The 15,421-nt window shown below is 41.0% G+C and overlaps 1 protein-coding gene across 2 annotated transcripts in view; it reads right to left on the bottom strand.

Annotated features, from left to right (window-relative positions):
* SPINK5 (serine peptidase inhibitor Kazal type 5) overlaps positions 1-15,421 on the bottom strand; it is a 63,801-nt gene that overhangs the window by 19,719 nt on the left and 28,661 nt on the right. Inside the window, exons 12-19 of one of the 2 annotated variants that reach the window (XM_037016389.2) lie at positions 15,249-15,324; positions 14,785-14,912; positions 12,401-12,449; positions 10,290-10,417; positions 8,651-8,720; positions 6,341-6,444; positions 4,732-4,828; positions 3,314-3,441 (exon numbers count right to left, since the gene is read on the bottom strand). In XM_037016389.2, coding sequence (XP_036872284.2) covers positions 3,314-3,441; positions 4,732-4,828; positions 6,341-6,444; positions 8,651-8,720; positions 10,290-10,417; positions 12,401-12,449; positions 14,785-14,912; positions 15,249-15,324 — 780 coding nt within the window. Of the gene's footprint in view, positions 1-3,313; positions 3,442-4,731; positions 4,829-6,316; positions 6,445-8,650; positions 8,721-10,289; positions 10,418-12,400; positions 12,450-14,784; positions 14,913-15,248; positions 15,325-15,421 lie in introns of both variants that reach the window. The other variant, XM_017640720.3, reaches the window with a different exon arrangement.

Genomic DNA, 15,421 nt, shown 5'->3' with positions numbered 1-15,421 from the left:
CTAGGCTGGAGAATGTTCCATGCGCTCTTGAAAACAATGTATATTGTACTGCTTTTGTATGTAACATTCTGAATATATTTGACTACAGTTCCATTTCATCTAATATGTCACTCAGATCCACTGTTTCCTTATTGATTTTCTGTCTGGATGATCTGTTTATATAAGTAGAGCATGAAAGTCCTATTCTATTATTATTTTACTGTCAATCTATCCTTTTATGTCTGTTAATATTTGCTTTGTATATTTAGGAGCTCCACTGTTGGGCGCATAGATAGTTATAATTGTTAGAGCTTCTTGCTGGACTGTGTGCCCTTAATCATTATGTAATGTAGCTTCTTTGTCTCTTGTTACAGCCCTTGTTTTAAAGTCTATCTTGTCTGACATAAGTATTGCTACTGCAGCATTTTTCTTATTCCTATTTTCATGGAATATCTTTTTCCACCCCTTCAGTTTCAGTCTTTAGATCTAAAGTGAATCTCTTTTGGCAGCAAATAGATGGGTCCTGTTTTTTTATCCATTCCGTCATCCTATGTCTTTTGAATGGAGCATTTAGTCATTTATATTTAGAGTACTTATTGATAGCTATGTAGTCATTGCCATTTTGTCACGTGTTTCACGGTTGTCTTTCTTGTTCCTCTCTGACCCTCTCTTTTTCTCTTGCTCTCCCCTTGTGTATTGTGACTTTCTTTGGTGTTACATTTGAATTTGTTTCTCCATTTTCTCTGTATCCATTATAGGTTTCTGGCTTGTGGTTACCATGGGGTTCCTGCAGGGTATCCTACACGCATAGCAATCAATGGTAAGTTGGTTACTTGAGTTCAAATGCATTATAACAATACATTTTTTACTCCCCCTCCTCCTTCTTTTACCTTTTTATTTAGTGATTTCTTTTTACCTTTTTACCTTTTTATTTAGTGATTTCCTTAACTAACTTTTAAATGAAATTGATTACACTACTTTTGTCTTTTTGACCTTCAAACTAGCTTTTAAGTGACCGATCTACTACCACTGACACACATTCGTTTTTACCTGTGAAATTTTCATTTTCAGATTGTTCTTGCTTCTAGTTAGGGTCTTGTTTTCCTCTTAAAGAAGACCCTTTAACATTTCTTGTATGGACAGTTCAGTGGTGCTGAACTCTTTAAAGTTATTTTTATCTGTGAAGCTCTTCGTCTCCCCTTTTATCCTGAATGATAACCTTGCTGGGTGGAGTATTCTTGGTTGTAGGGGTTTTTTTTGTTTTTTGTTTTTTGTTTTTCTCTTTCAGAACTTTGAATATATCATCCCACTTCCCTAGAGTTTCTGCTGAGAAATCAGCTAATTGTCTTATGGGGTTTCCCTTATATGTAACCCATTGCTTTTCTTTTGTTGTTTTTAAGATTTTCTAATTTTTTCTAATCTTTGATATTTCAATCATGATGTGTCCTGGTGTGGGCCTACCTGGGTTTGTCTTGATCAGGATTCTCTCTGCTTCCTATACCTGGATGTCTGTTTCTTTCTCTGGTTTAGGGAAGTTTTCAGCTATTATTTCTTCCAATAAGTTCTCTACTCCTTTTACTCTTCTGGGACTCTTATAATGCAAATATTTGGATGTTTGATATTGTCCCAAAGCTCTCTTAACTTATCTTCATTTCCTTTAATTCTTTCTTATTTCTGTTCAGCTTGAGTACTTCCTATCACTGCCTTCCAAGGAGCTGACCTGGTCTCCAGGACCCTCCAGTCTGCTGCTGATTCCCACTCATGTATCTGTCATTTTTTTATTGCGTTTGTTGCATTCTTCATTTCTGATTGGTTTGTTTTAGATTTTCTCTCTCTCTGTAGAGGTTGTCACTGAGTTCCTCCACTCTTCTCTCAAGTCTGGTGAGTTTCTTTATAATCATTAACTTGAACCTTTATCTGATAGATTGCTTAACTCTTGTTTCATTTGGTTCTTTTTCTTAAGTTGTGTCATGTTCTTTTGTTTAAGTATATTCCTCTGTCTCCTCATTTTGTTTGCTTGTGCTTGATTTTATCAGTTAGGAGAAAGAGCTACATCTCCCTGTCTTGAAGGATCAGCCTTGGGTAAGGAAGGTCCCTGGGTAGACTGTGTGTGCCTGGTAGTTTGGGATAGCTTACTGAAGGCTGGAGTGTGTGAGTCAGGGTGTCCTGGTGTCAGGGCCCTCACGGCATGGCTGGAGGGGGCACATTTGGAAGGGCTCAACCGGAGGGGTTCCTGAGTGGATTCTGATGTGCTCCACACAGGAAGGACACAATGAGCCCAGCCCCTCCTCTGAAGCTACCAGCTCCATGCTCTGTTTCAAAAGAAACAAAATGTGGCTAATATGATTACTGTTGCCCCTACCCTCATTATAAAAATGAGAAGACTGAGGTCTAGGGAAGTGAAAAAACCTGTCCAAGAACATGGAGCTGACACAGCCATCTGATGTTAAAACTCTAGCACAGCCCTACTTTGCTACCTTACTTCTGTTAAAGAATTTCTTATAATGTGAATGAATACCAGGCTAACATGCATAACCAGATTCTAGATTTGCTCAGAAGTTCACTCCTTCATGAGACCTTGAACTGAAAAAAAAATTCAGTTTTTCACGTGTAAAATGCAGCACTTGGATTGGTTATATTTTCTCACATGAGCTATACTACTACTAGATTGTAGTTTTTACAAGGAGAGAGGTGATAAACATGTTTGTGTTTGTGGAGAAGCATTAAATGCTTATTAAATGCACATGAATTAAATGCCACCATTAATAGCATTGTGATATATGCATCAAATAGTAGACCTGTGAGTACTCATCAAGGTCACCTAGGAAACTGCCTCTATATCCAGATGAAACCAGCAGTGGTTGTTACTTGTCCCAGTAACACAAATCAAGAGTGGCTGAGTTGGATCGTAAAGCACTCCAATGGAACACCATTCACCAAGGGGAAATGAATAGCGGGAACACACCCCAGATTATACAATAAATGTGTCCCATACATTTGGCAAGAGCAACCCTCTAAAACTATTCTGGTCCACTATTCCAAATGATATCTCCAACTCTCCCTAGGATTTGTTCAAGGCATGAAGAGCAATTATCTACTATGACAGCACTTACAGGTCACAGCAATATGACAGACAGTAGAGTAGGAATCAACCACTTATTAACTGTCCTTGCTAGGGCTCATTTTTCCTTGGGGCATATAAGAGAAAGAGACAATATTTGGGAATTAACAAAAAAGAATAATATTCATGGAGGGGGCCACAAGCAGATGAGAAACAGCCGTTCATTCATTATGCAGCTATCTTTTAGACCTGCCGGTCGAAAGAGGTACTTACAGTATCTGTTTACACATGAGGCACTTGTTGTTGTATATTTTGCCGTCACCATCGTGCACAGGATCTCTCTCCCGAGTGCAGCTAAGTTTCCCATTTCGCATTTTTCCCCGAAATTCAGCACATTGGTCCTGAAAAGAGAGAAGGGAGCAGGCCTCATGGGTTACCTGGTTTGTTGTATTTTTATTAAGTTTGGTAAACAATTTGAGTGCGAAAAGTTCTTGTCTAACATCTAGGATCGCTATCCACAGAGACGGGGGGGCTGGAATCATCTGGATTCTAAGAGGTCAGCTGTCATAGGTGATAATGTTGCTCTTAGGGATCTACGCAGGAAATAAAACTGGCTGGGATTTAATAGCATAGATCAAGGGTCGGCAAACCAGAGCCTACAGGATTAATCTGTCCTGTTGCCTATTTTTATATATAACATTTTATATATAAACTTTGAAACACAGCCACACTCATTCATTTAGATATTATTTATGGCTGCTTTCCCATAATACTGGCAGAGTTGAATAGTTGCAGCAGAGACCATACGACCCACAGTGCCTAACCTATTTGCTATTTGTCCTCTTACAGAAAAAGAGTTTGCTGGCCTCCGGTGCAGAGAGAAGGGAGAAAGAGATGCTGGGCAAAAGCACAAGGATGCAAAATGCCAAGGGAAGCAGCTTGAGTAAGTGAGAACTCGGCCTGCTAACGGAGAAAAGACAGAAAAATAAAAAGGCCAGAATTTGTCAATGATGAGGACTGAGCCTGTCAGAGCTGGAAGCAGAGAGGTGGTTTTGATATCCCAGGGTTGTCAGAAGACAAATAAGGAGGCTGTGATCTGATGCAGTTGTGTTAACCTGCACGAGGTGGGGCTCGTGCAACATCGTCGTGCTGACACTTAAAAACGCCTTAAACACGGCCTAGATCGTTCCATGTCAGCCCTGGAAGAGTGCTGCCGAATAAGGGAAACGAGAGTTCAGTGAAATGAAGTAATTTACTCAATTTCATAAATCCTGAGAGGCGGGGACAGGGGCGCACCCAGAGCTGTCTGCCTGCAGGGCCTATACGCTTCGCGCACCTGCAGAAAACGGACCTCGCTCGGGGAGAGCGAACAATCAAAGCAACTGAAGGGCACGAGGCGCTGCGGGGAACATCTGCCCGCTCCCACCGCTCCTTCCCCCACGAGCCTGAGAACTAGACGGCAAGGGGCGTCAAGTCATCGAGGTCGGGCGTGCTGCGATCATTTCCAGGTGTAAAGGGGTCGGATACATACGGCTGACCTATTGCCCTACGGCCTTACAGGGGAACCCCGGGCCTTCTGAGGACACTTCGGGCTCAGCGCCACACGCGCCCGCGCCCCCCCCAGGCTCTGCCAAGGCCCGGGGGCCAGCGGGCCGCGTCCGCTCTGCCTGCGGGTCGGGGGCTCGTCTCACCTGGGCTTCCGCCCCTGCGCCCGCGCCGGGGGCGTCCCCCGGGACGTGCCTCTTGTCTTCCTGTTCCTTCTTCTTTTTTTCTTCCTCTTCCTTCTGGCTGGAAATCAGAAAGTGGAAACAGGGAAGAACAGATGACAGAGGGCAGACGCGTTTCTCCGAGGTCCTCACCGCATGGACGGGCTGGGCTCGGACAGGGCGCCGACAGTGACCGCACACCTGCTGTCGCAGGCTCTCTAAGGACACAGAGGCGGTCCGTGCACCCCTGTTGCGTGGAAGACCCTCCCGGCAGCAGCGGAAAGCCCCCACTTATACGACCCAAAGGAAGACGGGGCGAGCAATCCCTTAGCACCTCCCTGACGCTCGCTGTCAATCTCCAGGTGAATTTCTCCGAAATCTCTCTTATGCAAGAGGTGCAAAAATAATTACCTTCCCCACCAAATGTGTTCCTGCTCCTGGGCTGCCTGCCATTCAGGAGGAAGCAAACCCCGGGGTCCTCTCTGGCTGCCCCTTCCTCCCGCGCCCACGGCCACAGCCTAACCAGTCTCCACGTCCATCCGCCCGCCTCGCTCCATCACCTCCCACCGGGTCCCTGCAGCCCCTGCCACCACCGGCGGCACTCTGAATTTTAGTCCCTCCCTTCCCTTTTTCTCCTTTTTACTTTTAAACCCGAATCTTCCTAAAAGAACTATATTTATGCCACTTACTCTCCCGCCTGAAAAAATTAAGCAGCTTCACACTACACACAGAATTGACTTCAAAATCCTTCATCTGGCATCAAAGCTGGTAAAACAGTTAAGTTCTAACTGAACTAAATGATTTACTCTTTACTAGACATACTAGATTTTCTTAATTTTAGAGCTTTATCTATGTTGTTCCCTTCTTCTCCCTGTTCCTTCTTGTAGCATCCACCTTCTATCCAAATTATAAGGTCCATTTTTATTCCCCCCCATAAAACTTCCCATTAATCCCCCTTTCCTGAAGGACCATGACACATTGTATGTATTATCTGTCATTTAGCAACTTCTCTATTCCATTCATTAATTTACGCCCATGTCTAATCCTTAGATGATCTCTGAGAAGACCGTTTCATTCATCTGTGTGTGATCATCATATAAATTGTACATTGTAGACAGTCAGTAAATGGCTGTTAAATGACTTAAATGTTTAAGGTATACTTCAGAGCTTTGTGTAAAGAGCTACTCTTCATTTCTTGAAAACGTGGTATTTTCAAAATGTAGGCACAGTAGTTAGATTGATAGTAAACACCTGTTTTCTTCCCAGTGGGAATTACAAGATAATCCAGAGAGGGATCCACCTGACAGCGAAGGACTTGGAATTTTATTAAGAAAGAGACTGAAATCTATCGGTTGGCTTTACCCCAGAGCTAATGGAGAATTTAATAACCTCGTCACACACTGTTGATTTCTAGACTTGTGAATCTTGGCCTGTATAAAGAAAGATTCACCTAAAAATGTTTAAGGGATTCTTTCACATGCAGGGAAAGGACAAACGCAGCACATGCACCGCGTCCCGGCCCTCGGCCTCCCCGCCTTGCCGGCCCGGGACAGGGCCCCCCCACACTCACAAGACCGCTTTGCACATGGCGCACTTGTTGCCGTGAGTCTTGCCGTCCGGCCCGCGCACGGGGTCATTTTCTCGTGTGCAGAAAAGATTTCCATTTTGCAAAAGCCTCCGGAATTCGTTGCATGTATCCTAGAAGCAGGAGGGAAGGCAAGAGCTTGAGGATTCTCTTGGAAATGACTTTGAGGGGTTCCTAGCGAGCACTTCCTGGAAAGAAGAAAAAGGGACCTGAGGATGTTTCTTTATTTGGCGACTGTATCGTTCAAGTCCTATTGAGCACATAGGGCTTAGAAGGAGGCTTATGTTTCCTTTTCCTTGAGGTTTAGCCCCCAAAGCCAGGCTGAATCTTCAACTACACACAAACAAGAATCTCTTAATAAAATAGGTTCTCTGAAGACTGGTCGCCATCCTCACCTTGAGTGTTTACGTCCATTTCTATTATAATGTAATAAAAAAACAATGTATGTGTCATGGAATACAAAAACTCCAGGTGTGGATAGAACTTCAAAGATCATCTGGTCTAATCACCTGTATTGACTGGTCTACAAACCCGTCATTTCCGCCAAGAAGTCGGTCAGCTGGCATCGGAATCCCTACAGAGACAAGGGGTCCATTTCCCCCAGAGAGTCCATTCCAGAAGTTCTGTTAGGTAGTTCCTGCAAATTAAGCCACAGTGCTACCTTTGGGAAATCTTAGAAAATAACTCTAATAAATCCCATAGGATCCCTACTCTTAACATTTTACTTTTCTGTGATGTCATTACAAACAAGTCCTTCAGACCAGCAAGCAAAGTCAAAGTACGTTACTTCCCTCAGAGAAACAGTACATTTTTTCTTCTTCCACATGCGAATCCTTCAGATACTTGGGGAAAGCTTTCTTGTCCTTCTCTCTTACCTCCCTATGTTCTCTTTTAAGAACTGAACACCACCAGGTATTTCAGCCATTCTGTTTCAAACATTTGCATCATTGCATCATTTCTCATTCTGGATTCCTCCCCTTTCCTAAAGAATGAAACGTGATACTCCGGGTATGGCCAGGTGAGCGTAAGTGTGGACAGCTATATCATTTCATCTGCCTACAGAACCGAGAAGCTGTGTTCTTGGCTCTGAAGGTGACAGAAGGTGCCCAGGAGCCACGGTCTATAGCAACTAGGAAAAGCGAGAGACAGATTCTCCCCTAGGGATTACAGAAAGAAACACAGCCCTAGCAACCCTCTGATTTAGCCCAGTGAAACCTTTTTCTAACCTAAAAAATCCATAGGATAATAATTCATCTGTGTTGTCTTACTATACCAAGTTTGGGGTAATTCGGTAGAGCAATCATAAAAAAAACTAATACAGAGACTTCAGTTTCTTTGGAGAACATATAGAAGCATCTGTAAGTTACGATGATATAATTGAAAAATAAAGGAAAATTGTTGACATAATAGATTATAGAGATATTTAGTATACTGTATAAGAGGATATCATTTGAGGAGGCAGCTAATACTTATTCTGAACCACGGAAAGTGGCCAGGATTTGGACAGATAGAGGGAAGGGGCATTTGTGACTGAGTACAAGGGAAGTCACATAGAACATAAAGTTCATTGTGTGCATAATATTGAGGATTTAAGGTATGTGAAGGGCTGTTATACATGGGTAAGTTCTTTGGAACTTAGATATATATAAAATCTTTATTTTATAAATGAGGGAACTAAGACCAATTGCTTTAACTAATGTATTTACTTGAACAAATATGTTTAAGTGTCTGACCTCACTGGTAGGGAGATGGAGCTAGTATTTGAACCCTGGCAGTCTGAGTCCAGAGTCCAGGTTTCTAACCAGAATCTTACCGAGCACACAAAATGTACTCATCCCCATCATGCGAGATGTGACAGAGGGCAAACCCGGGGCTCACAGATGCTGACAGTCATTTTCCCCAAATCTCAGAATTAACTGAGAAAAAAACCTAGGGTTTTGTTTGTTTGCTTGTTTTTTTAAATAACTACCCTTATACACAAAGTTGTGGAGAAAAATCAGAACTCTGCCTCTATCGGCTTGCTTTCAGACAACAAGCTAGCAACCCATGTGCATGTCTTTCTTGAGATAATATGATTCACATGGTCAGTAGAAAAAAAGAGTGGTTGACCTCTTCTCAAATGCACAGGCACTTTGATCAGATTTGGTGTGAATCTGGAAGGAACTGAATACAGAAGAAGGGACCTTCTTATATGTGAGGATGCAAATACATTTTATTAGTTTGCAAAGTCACTAAGGACACAGGTCAGAAGGATGAAGTGGGCGCTGTGTCTAGGAAGGATGGAGTATTCACAGGGCCGTGATGAGCTGAACCAACTACCTGTATTGTCTCTCTCTTAACTTTCTCCTTTACTGCCTTGCCATTATTTTTCTTCTCTTCTTCAAGTTTGCTGCAAAAATGAAAAAAAAGAAAAGAGATACAAATTAAATACAATTTCCCATTCTCTCTGGTAATGTATTCTAAGAAGGAATGAAGATCTTCCAGACCAAAGGTCCGACTCAGTCACCAGTGCAAAGGTATCCAGTCCACGAGGTATTATTACTTTGCCCAATAATATAATGAGATGAATAATTCAGCAGTTTACTATCCCCTTTAAAAAAAAAGAACTAGCAGCTTTTTAAAAATCTGCATGTGGCTCTCAGGAAATCTTTTTTTGTTATCAGTCAGTGTCTTCAGTCAATGATCTGGAAAAAGCAAAAATTATCTTTTTTTAAATTAAAAACTTTTCCTATCTAAATAATTATCATATCAATGATGAAAGCAAGGGGTGATAGATACTAAGTCAGATAATGGGCCCACAAGCAAAATAATCAATATTTCAATATAAAAGACAAATTTTAAATCTTATTTTAATGGCATTAACATTCAAGTTGAAACTCAAGTTTTGGAGTACAACGATGACTCAAATCCAAGAAGATTTAACGACTAATATTTTGAAGTTGATCATGAGCCTTAGATTCTGGTATTCTTGCTATTTCCTAGCATATCACAGCTAGAAAAATCCTCAGCATTTATCACATCTAATGTAGTCATCACCACCACACTGGCAAATAGAGCAGGTGGTTTCTTGAATCTCGGCCACGATTCACAATACTGGCCTCGTCTGTAAACCTCTCCTTTAGGAAACTCTGTGCATATATTTAGGATCAGGCCAAGACATGCAAAAGTTAAGGGATAACAATAATCGCACCTCTTTCAAATGATATTATGTAAATATTTTTCTTAATATTTATTTTAGCATGAGCCTCAGTAGATTAGAAATCTAAGGAGGAGAATCAGAGATGGTAATTGCCAACTTCTCCTGTATTGTCCCGCACAATGGCGCTCTGGCCGCACTCAGCAAAGTCATGGCATAGAAAGCCCTTGAGGTGGTCCAAAACAAGACAATTTAATAAATGTCTATTTTGTGGGCCTGCCTCTTAGGGGTTCACTCTACACCAACCCACTTATCAAAGTATTGATTTTACCTATATATGGTAATGTTCCCGGAAGGATCAATACAGTCCTCTCCGTTCCATTTCTCACTCAGGTTGTTTTAGCCGTCTTTACGTAATGGCCCCAAAGACCCCGGTCCAGCTGATTTTCCCCTTACCAGTATCTGAATGTACTCGCAGAATCATAAAACGTCAGGGATGGGAGAGACCCTAGAGATGGCCCCAACCAGAGGATCAAGCTTCTGTGCTCCCTTTGTTATGAATGGTGATCATCAAGTGTAAAAAACATATTAACACTAAACTAAAACCACTCCCAAGACTTAACTAGGAGACAGAAGGAAAAGTAAATAGTGAGTAACACTGTCATTATGTGATTCAATATTATTCAACGTCTTGTCCGTGTACGTCTAAAATTACCTAACATGTAACCCATGGTATATATTCTACATGCTCTGAAGAAACTGAGGCTGAGGGCTGGTTAATGATGACGAGCTTCTACGGCAGAGCTGAGGACAGATACCCACAACACGCTTGCACACATGGCACACTTGTTCCCATGCATTTTGCCATCCAGGCCACGGACAGGGTCATTCTCCCTGGTGCACATGAGCACTCCGTCCCTCGCTTGGTTCTGAAATTCACTGCAGAGTTCCTGGAAAATAAGAAATGTTTTCTCTGAGCAGCTTTCTATGGCTTCCGCGCCTTTACCTATTATGAGGAGTAAGTGCGGAATCAGCAACGCAGAATAAAAAGAAAAAAGAGATGCGATTACACGTAGCAAAAAAATCAGTATTACAAAGCTTCCATCATGAACTCAGAATTTCTTGGCACTCCCCTGGATCTGTGAATATTGATCATCATTTCCCCGAGGGTGCCAAAGAAGGCAGACACAGTTGGCAGAGACCGATGTAAAATATGTATGTTTGTGTTGTGGGGCACATCCCAGTCTATAAAAGCTAAGAACAATCAAAGGTGAGGAGATTCAGTAGGCCTAGAAGGAGAGGCTTCCTGGAAGAACTGCGAATATTGCTGAGCCTTCATGAGATAGGAGGAAATCCTGCTGTTTGCAACAACTTGGATGGATCTTGAGGGCAAACACTAAATGAGGTAAGTGAGACGGAAGTAAGTGCTGTATAATCTCACTTACATGCGGAATCTAAAAAAAGCAAGCTCATAGAAACAGAGGGTAGAGAGGTGGTTACCAAGGGCTGGAGTGGGGTGGGGAGAATGGGAGATGTTGATTAAAAGGGACAAACTTCCTTTTTTAAGACAAGTAAGTTCTGGAGATCTAATGTAGAACATGGAGATCATGTTAACAATACTGTATTATACACTTGAAAGTTGCTAAGAGTGTAAATCATAGATGTTCTCACCACAGGAAAAGAAATGTAATTATGTGATATGATGGAGGTGTTAGCTAACACTATGCTGGTGATCATTTTGCAACGTACAAGTGTGTCAAACCAAGACATTGTACCCCTCAAGCTCACATAATATTATATGTCAATTATATCTCAATAAAGCTGGAAAATAAAATAAGAATAATTTGCAAAAATACAGGAATATTGCTGAGCCTTGATTTGTCTTTAGAAGGCTGAGAAAGAAGGAAAAGAGCTCAAACTGAGAAATAAAGATATATCCGAAATGAAGATGTGAAGGAACAAGTGTGATGCCCGGAGAAGCTGACACCATTCTGGGAAATGTCAGGGATGGGAAATGTGAATATGAGACAGAAGCGTGACAATAGGAGTGGAGAGAAGGAGAAACGGGTCAGGGCCATTTGGAAGACCTTAGATGACTTAGCTACTCATCAGATATTATGGAGAAAACAAAGTTTCAATTCTAAATTACCAATAACATATGGGTCTACTAACAGAGAAGAAGTTATTGAGAAAAGTGAGTCAGTTTGGAGGTAAATCTTTAAACTAGGTCAACTTTCCTCAAATAATTGTTAGGCTTATACTTTGTAGCTGTTGTTAGGAAATAGAATATATGAAGGTAAATCTTGTCTATGGCTATTATCTGAGAGTAATCATCTACATACAGACAGATCTTGTTCTGTCACTTGTAAAATTATTAAATTTTAAAAGCATGTACAGCAGATTAAGAATAATTAGAAAGTAAAAGGATTTACTTAATAATTCATTAGTTGGGGGTGAGAATCTTAGCCCTTCCTCCATATTTAGGTGGTAACAAAGATCAAATATGATAATATATGTGCATTTCTTTGGTAAATTGGACTAACGTGAAGCAGAGGGGTCTTGTACACTCCACTTGAAATAATAGAGGCTTTCATGACATAAACTGAAATTAGTAAATTATAATGATTGATATTAATAATTTGAGTCCGACAACGGAAATCTAAGAAAAACCAAATACGGAGACTATCATACAAAGTAAGTAACACTCCACTTTTCATGAAATGAAGCTCAAAATTTGAATTATCATATGATAAAATTAATACGCTGGAAACTTCTAATCAAGACGCTTTTTTTCAGTTGAAGGCTTTTTTTTGCTTATTTCAGGCATGAAAATGTAATTGGAAAACATTTCTTCTAAGGAGAGAACTAGAATGCTATTACAGAGTTTTAAAAAAAAAGCCAAAACAGAGCATTAGCATTCCTGAGAAAATTACCTTTGCAGCTTCTCTCTTAGCCTTTGCTGCTGTTCTTTCTTCTTCTCGACTATAAGGAACGGTGAGAAAGAGAGGAAAAGAAGAAATGGATCTTAATACAGCAGAGTGACATTCACAGGCTGATTTTTCATCCTCTGACTCTTCTCAGGCAACCCCAGAGACCCACTCATAGTAGTTCATGACTTTATTGGATAACAAACTGGAAAGATTCACCTCATCTCAAGAGAATGGTGTACAAGAGAACATCCCTTAATGAGCAAACCTATTAGCTTAAACCCTTAATTAGCTTCCCAGCAAATATGCTGCAATAAAACTTTCCTATTTGCTGATTCCTTTGCCTGTGGGACAACTCTTTATATAAAGTGGCAATATTTGGCTCCTGGGAGGCAGTACAGCGTGGAGTCTAAGAGGAAAGACTCAGGAGCCATACTGCGTAAGAAACACAAGAAACGGTTCAACCTCTCTGCTCGTCTCATCTTTAAATTGGGGAAGGGGAGGGGAGGGACAGGACAGGTAAAAACACTACTTCTCTCATAGAACTGCTGTGAGCATTAAATGACTTGTGCATGTAAAGCAACTAGAATAGGAACCTGGTGCATAATAAAATGATTGACAAAAGGGATATAAGTGATTGGTGTCATCCTCATTGCAGTCCTTACTTAAAGTGAGCTCTCCTAAAATAGGCATATGATGGAGAGGATGTGAGAGTGACAGCATTTAACCATTTTGGATTACAAACGATGTTGCAAACTCAGTGTAGTGACTGGATCTATAGCAAATAATTCAGTCATGTACAGACAGAAAATGATTAAATAATTTGTGAACATGTTGTAATATGTTCCAATGAATGTAAGATTTGCTCACTGAACAAAGTAAACTTTTAACAGTTGAAAAGCCTGCATGCATATGGTATGCAAGTGTGCAATAAAAGGCTACGGAGGAAGGAATGATTCTCAAGTCGATAGCCTTTGGGAACATAGCTATAAAATAGGAGGTGATAAAACTTTCTTTTTGATAAGGGATTTTTATAGTGATGGCTATATATACTTTTATAGTGATTGGGTATATATATTTTGGGTGTAGCTCCAAAATTGTGAGGTTTCTTTACATGGAACAGATCCAAACTTTACCCCGAGTCTAAGTTGACTACAAAGCTTAAGAAGCATTTTCTTTCCTTACTGGAAAATTATCAGAGGGAGAACCAGAGCCAGGCACGAGGCAGCAGATGACTTCCCCGCCACTGGAAAGTCAATGGAAAGACTGAAACAACCCTAAGTACAGGCGGAAGTAACTACCAGAAGTTGATAATGGCTTTGCTAAATGATTATATCCTGTCTATATAATATTTCATTTTCTCTGTACTGATATTTGTGTCACTCTCAGCTTCTTTGGGCTTTTATTTTTTCATCTCTAATTTGTGATAATACAGAACGTATTTCATGTTTCTTGTGAAGCTTAAATGAGATTAGGTAGCAAAGCTCTTAGCAACTATATTCGGATGATATGCATTCAATACATGTTGGTTATGGCGACTACATGGTCATTGTCTTGACTTCCATCAAATAGAGTTTTATGCTCCCATATCCCAAACACTGGGACCAATCTGATGGATTATATTGCTATCAGGGAAGACTGAATGACTGACTTCTTTCAGAGATTCTGGGCATATTAAAAATAAATTCAAGTAACCCTTGGGACAAAGATTGAAAGATGTTAGGAATAGCATAGCCTTGCGTTGGAGAGGCCATACCATGTCACTTAGTCTGTGGTCACACATCAGTCCCCTGTGAATGGGCCTCCAGCCCCTACCGACAAAACCACTATTCCTGAAGCGATCTTTCCCTACTCTGACTACTGTAAATTCATGCTGGGCGTGGATTATGCAGAGATCTTTCTCCCTATATCTCTCACCCATTTTAGTTCTCATTCCTTCAGGCCACACGGAATGAGTAAGAAGAAAGGTAATGAGTCAAACGAAAACAAAAACTCCTCAAATATGCCAGGCATTGTGATGATTTCACAGATAATCTCCTCCAATTCCTATTTCAGCTGAAATTAATCAGAAAACTAAGATCAATCAGTACAGTTAGATAGCATACCAGTATAGAATAAGATTCCCTTCTCTGAATAAAAGATTCTCAGTTCCCTCTAAAATAGCTAAAAGAAATTATTCTGCTGCTCTTTACAACACAGTAATCACCGTCTGAAAACTCCACACCCGCTTCCTGGTTTTGTGGCATCCAGGGATTTCTTTCTAGTTCATTTCAATTTGACACCCAGAATTGAATGCTACACGAAAGAGGCAGATGCATTATTCACTTCTGCTTGAGAACTTCTCTCAGCTGCTTCTCCCCACTCCTTCCGAGGCCCTGAGCTCTACTCACAGGAAGCTCTCACACATGGAGCAGGTGTTGCCGTGCATTTTCCCATCTGGGCCCTGGATGGGGTCATTCTCTCTCGTGCAAAAAAGCTGCCCATTCTTCCTCAATTTGCGGTATTCACTGCACAAGTCCTGTGAAATGGAGAGGAGAAGTCTGAGGTGTTGAACAGTTTGAATCAGATTGGTAAAACAGATAAAGTTTAGACTTTTGTTCTTAAATGGGGATCAGCAGTTGGTTTATTTTAGAAGGTTTCTTAACTTTCAAAACATTTTAATATCTTTTAGTGATAAAAATGGCAGACTCTCAACCTAGTAAGGGTCACACAGGCACATGTGTATATGCACACATATAAATAAACTCATACTGTACACATGTTTCATACAGTTTCAGGGGATTTACGGGCTTCCTGAATGTCACCTAGGACCCCAGGTCTGCATGTCTCTGACTTGCTGGAGAAGCCCTCTCACCTCAAAGGAAGCCGTAGTCGCAGATTGTCTTTTATTCCTTGATTCACTCTCCTTCTTTTTCTTTTCTTCTGCTTGGCTAATCGAGAGTGATTAAAAAGCTTTGTTAAGCATCACAGAATCTCCAGATTGGACGTGATCTCAAATAGGGTTAATACTTATTAAATTCTTGCTAT

The sequence above is a fragment of the Manis javanica genome, chromosome 14, assembly GCF_040802235.1.
Source record: "Manis javanica isolate MJ-LG chromosome 14, MJ_LKY, whole genome shotgun sequence".
Lineage (NCBI taxonomy): Eukaryota > Metazoa > Chordata > Mammalia > Pholidota > Manidae > Manis > Manis javanica.
Note: the sequence above shows the minus strand (reverse complement) of the source record. Positions and strands in the feature narration are given on the sequence as shown.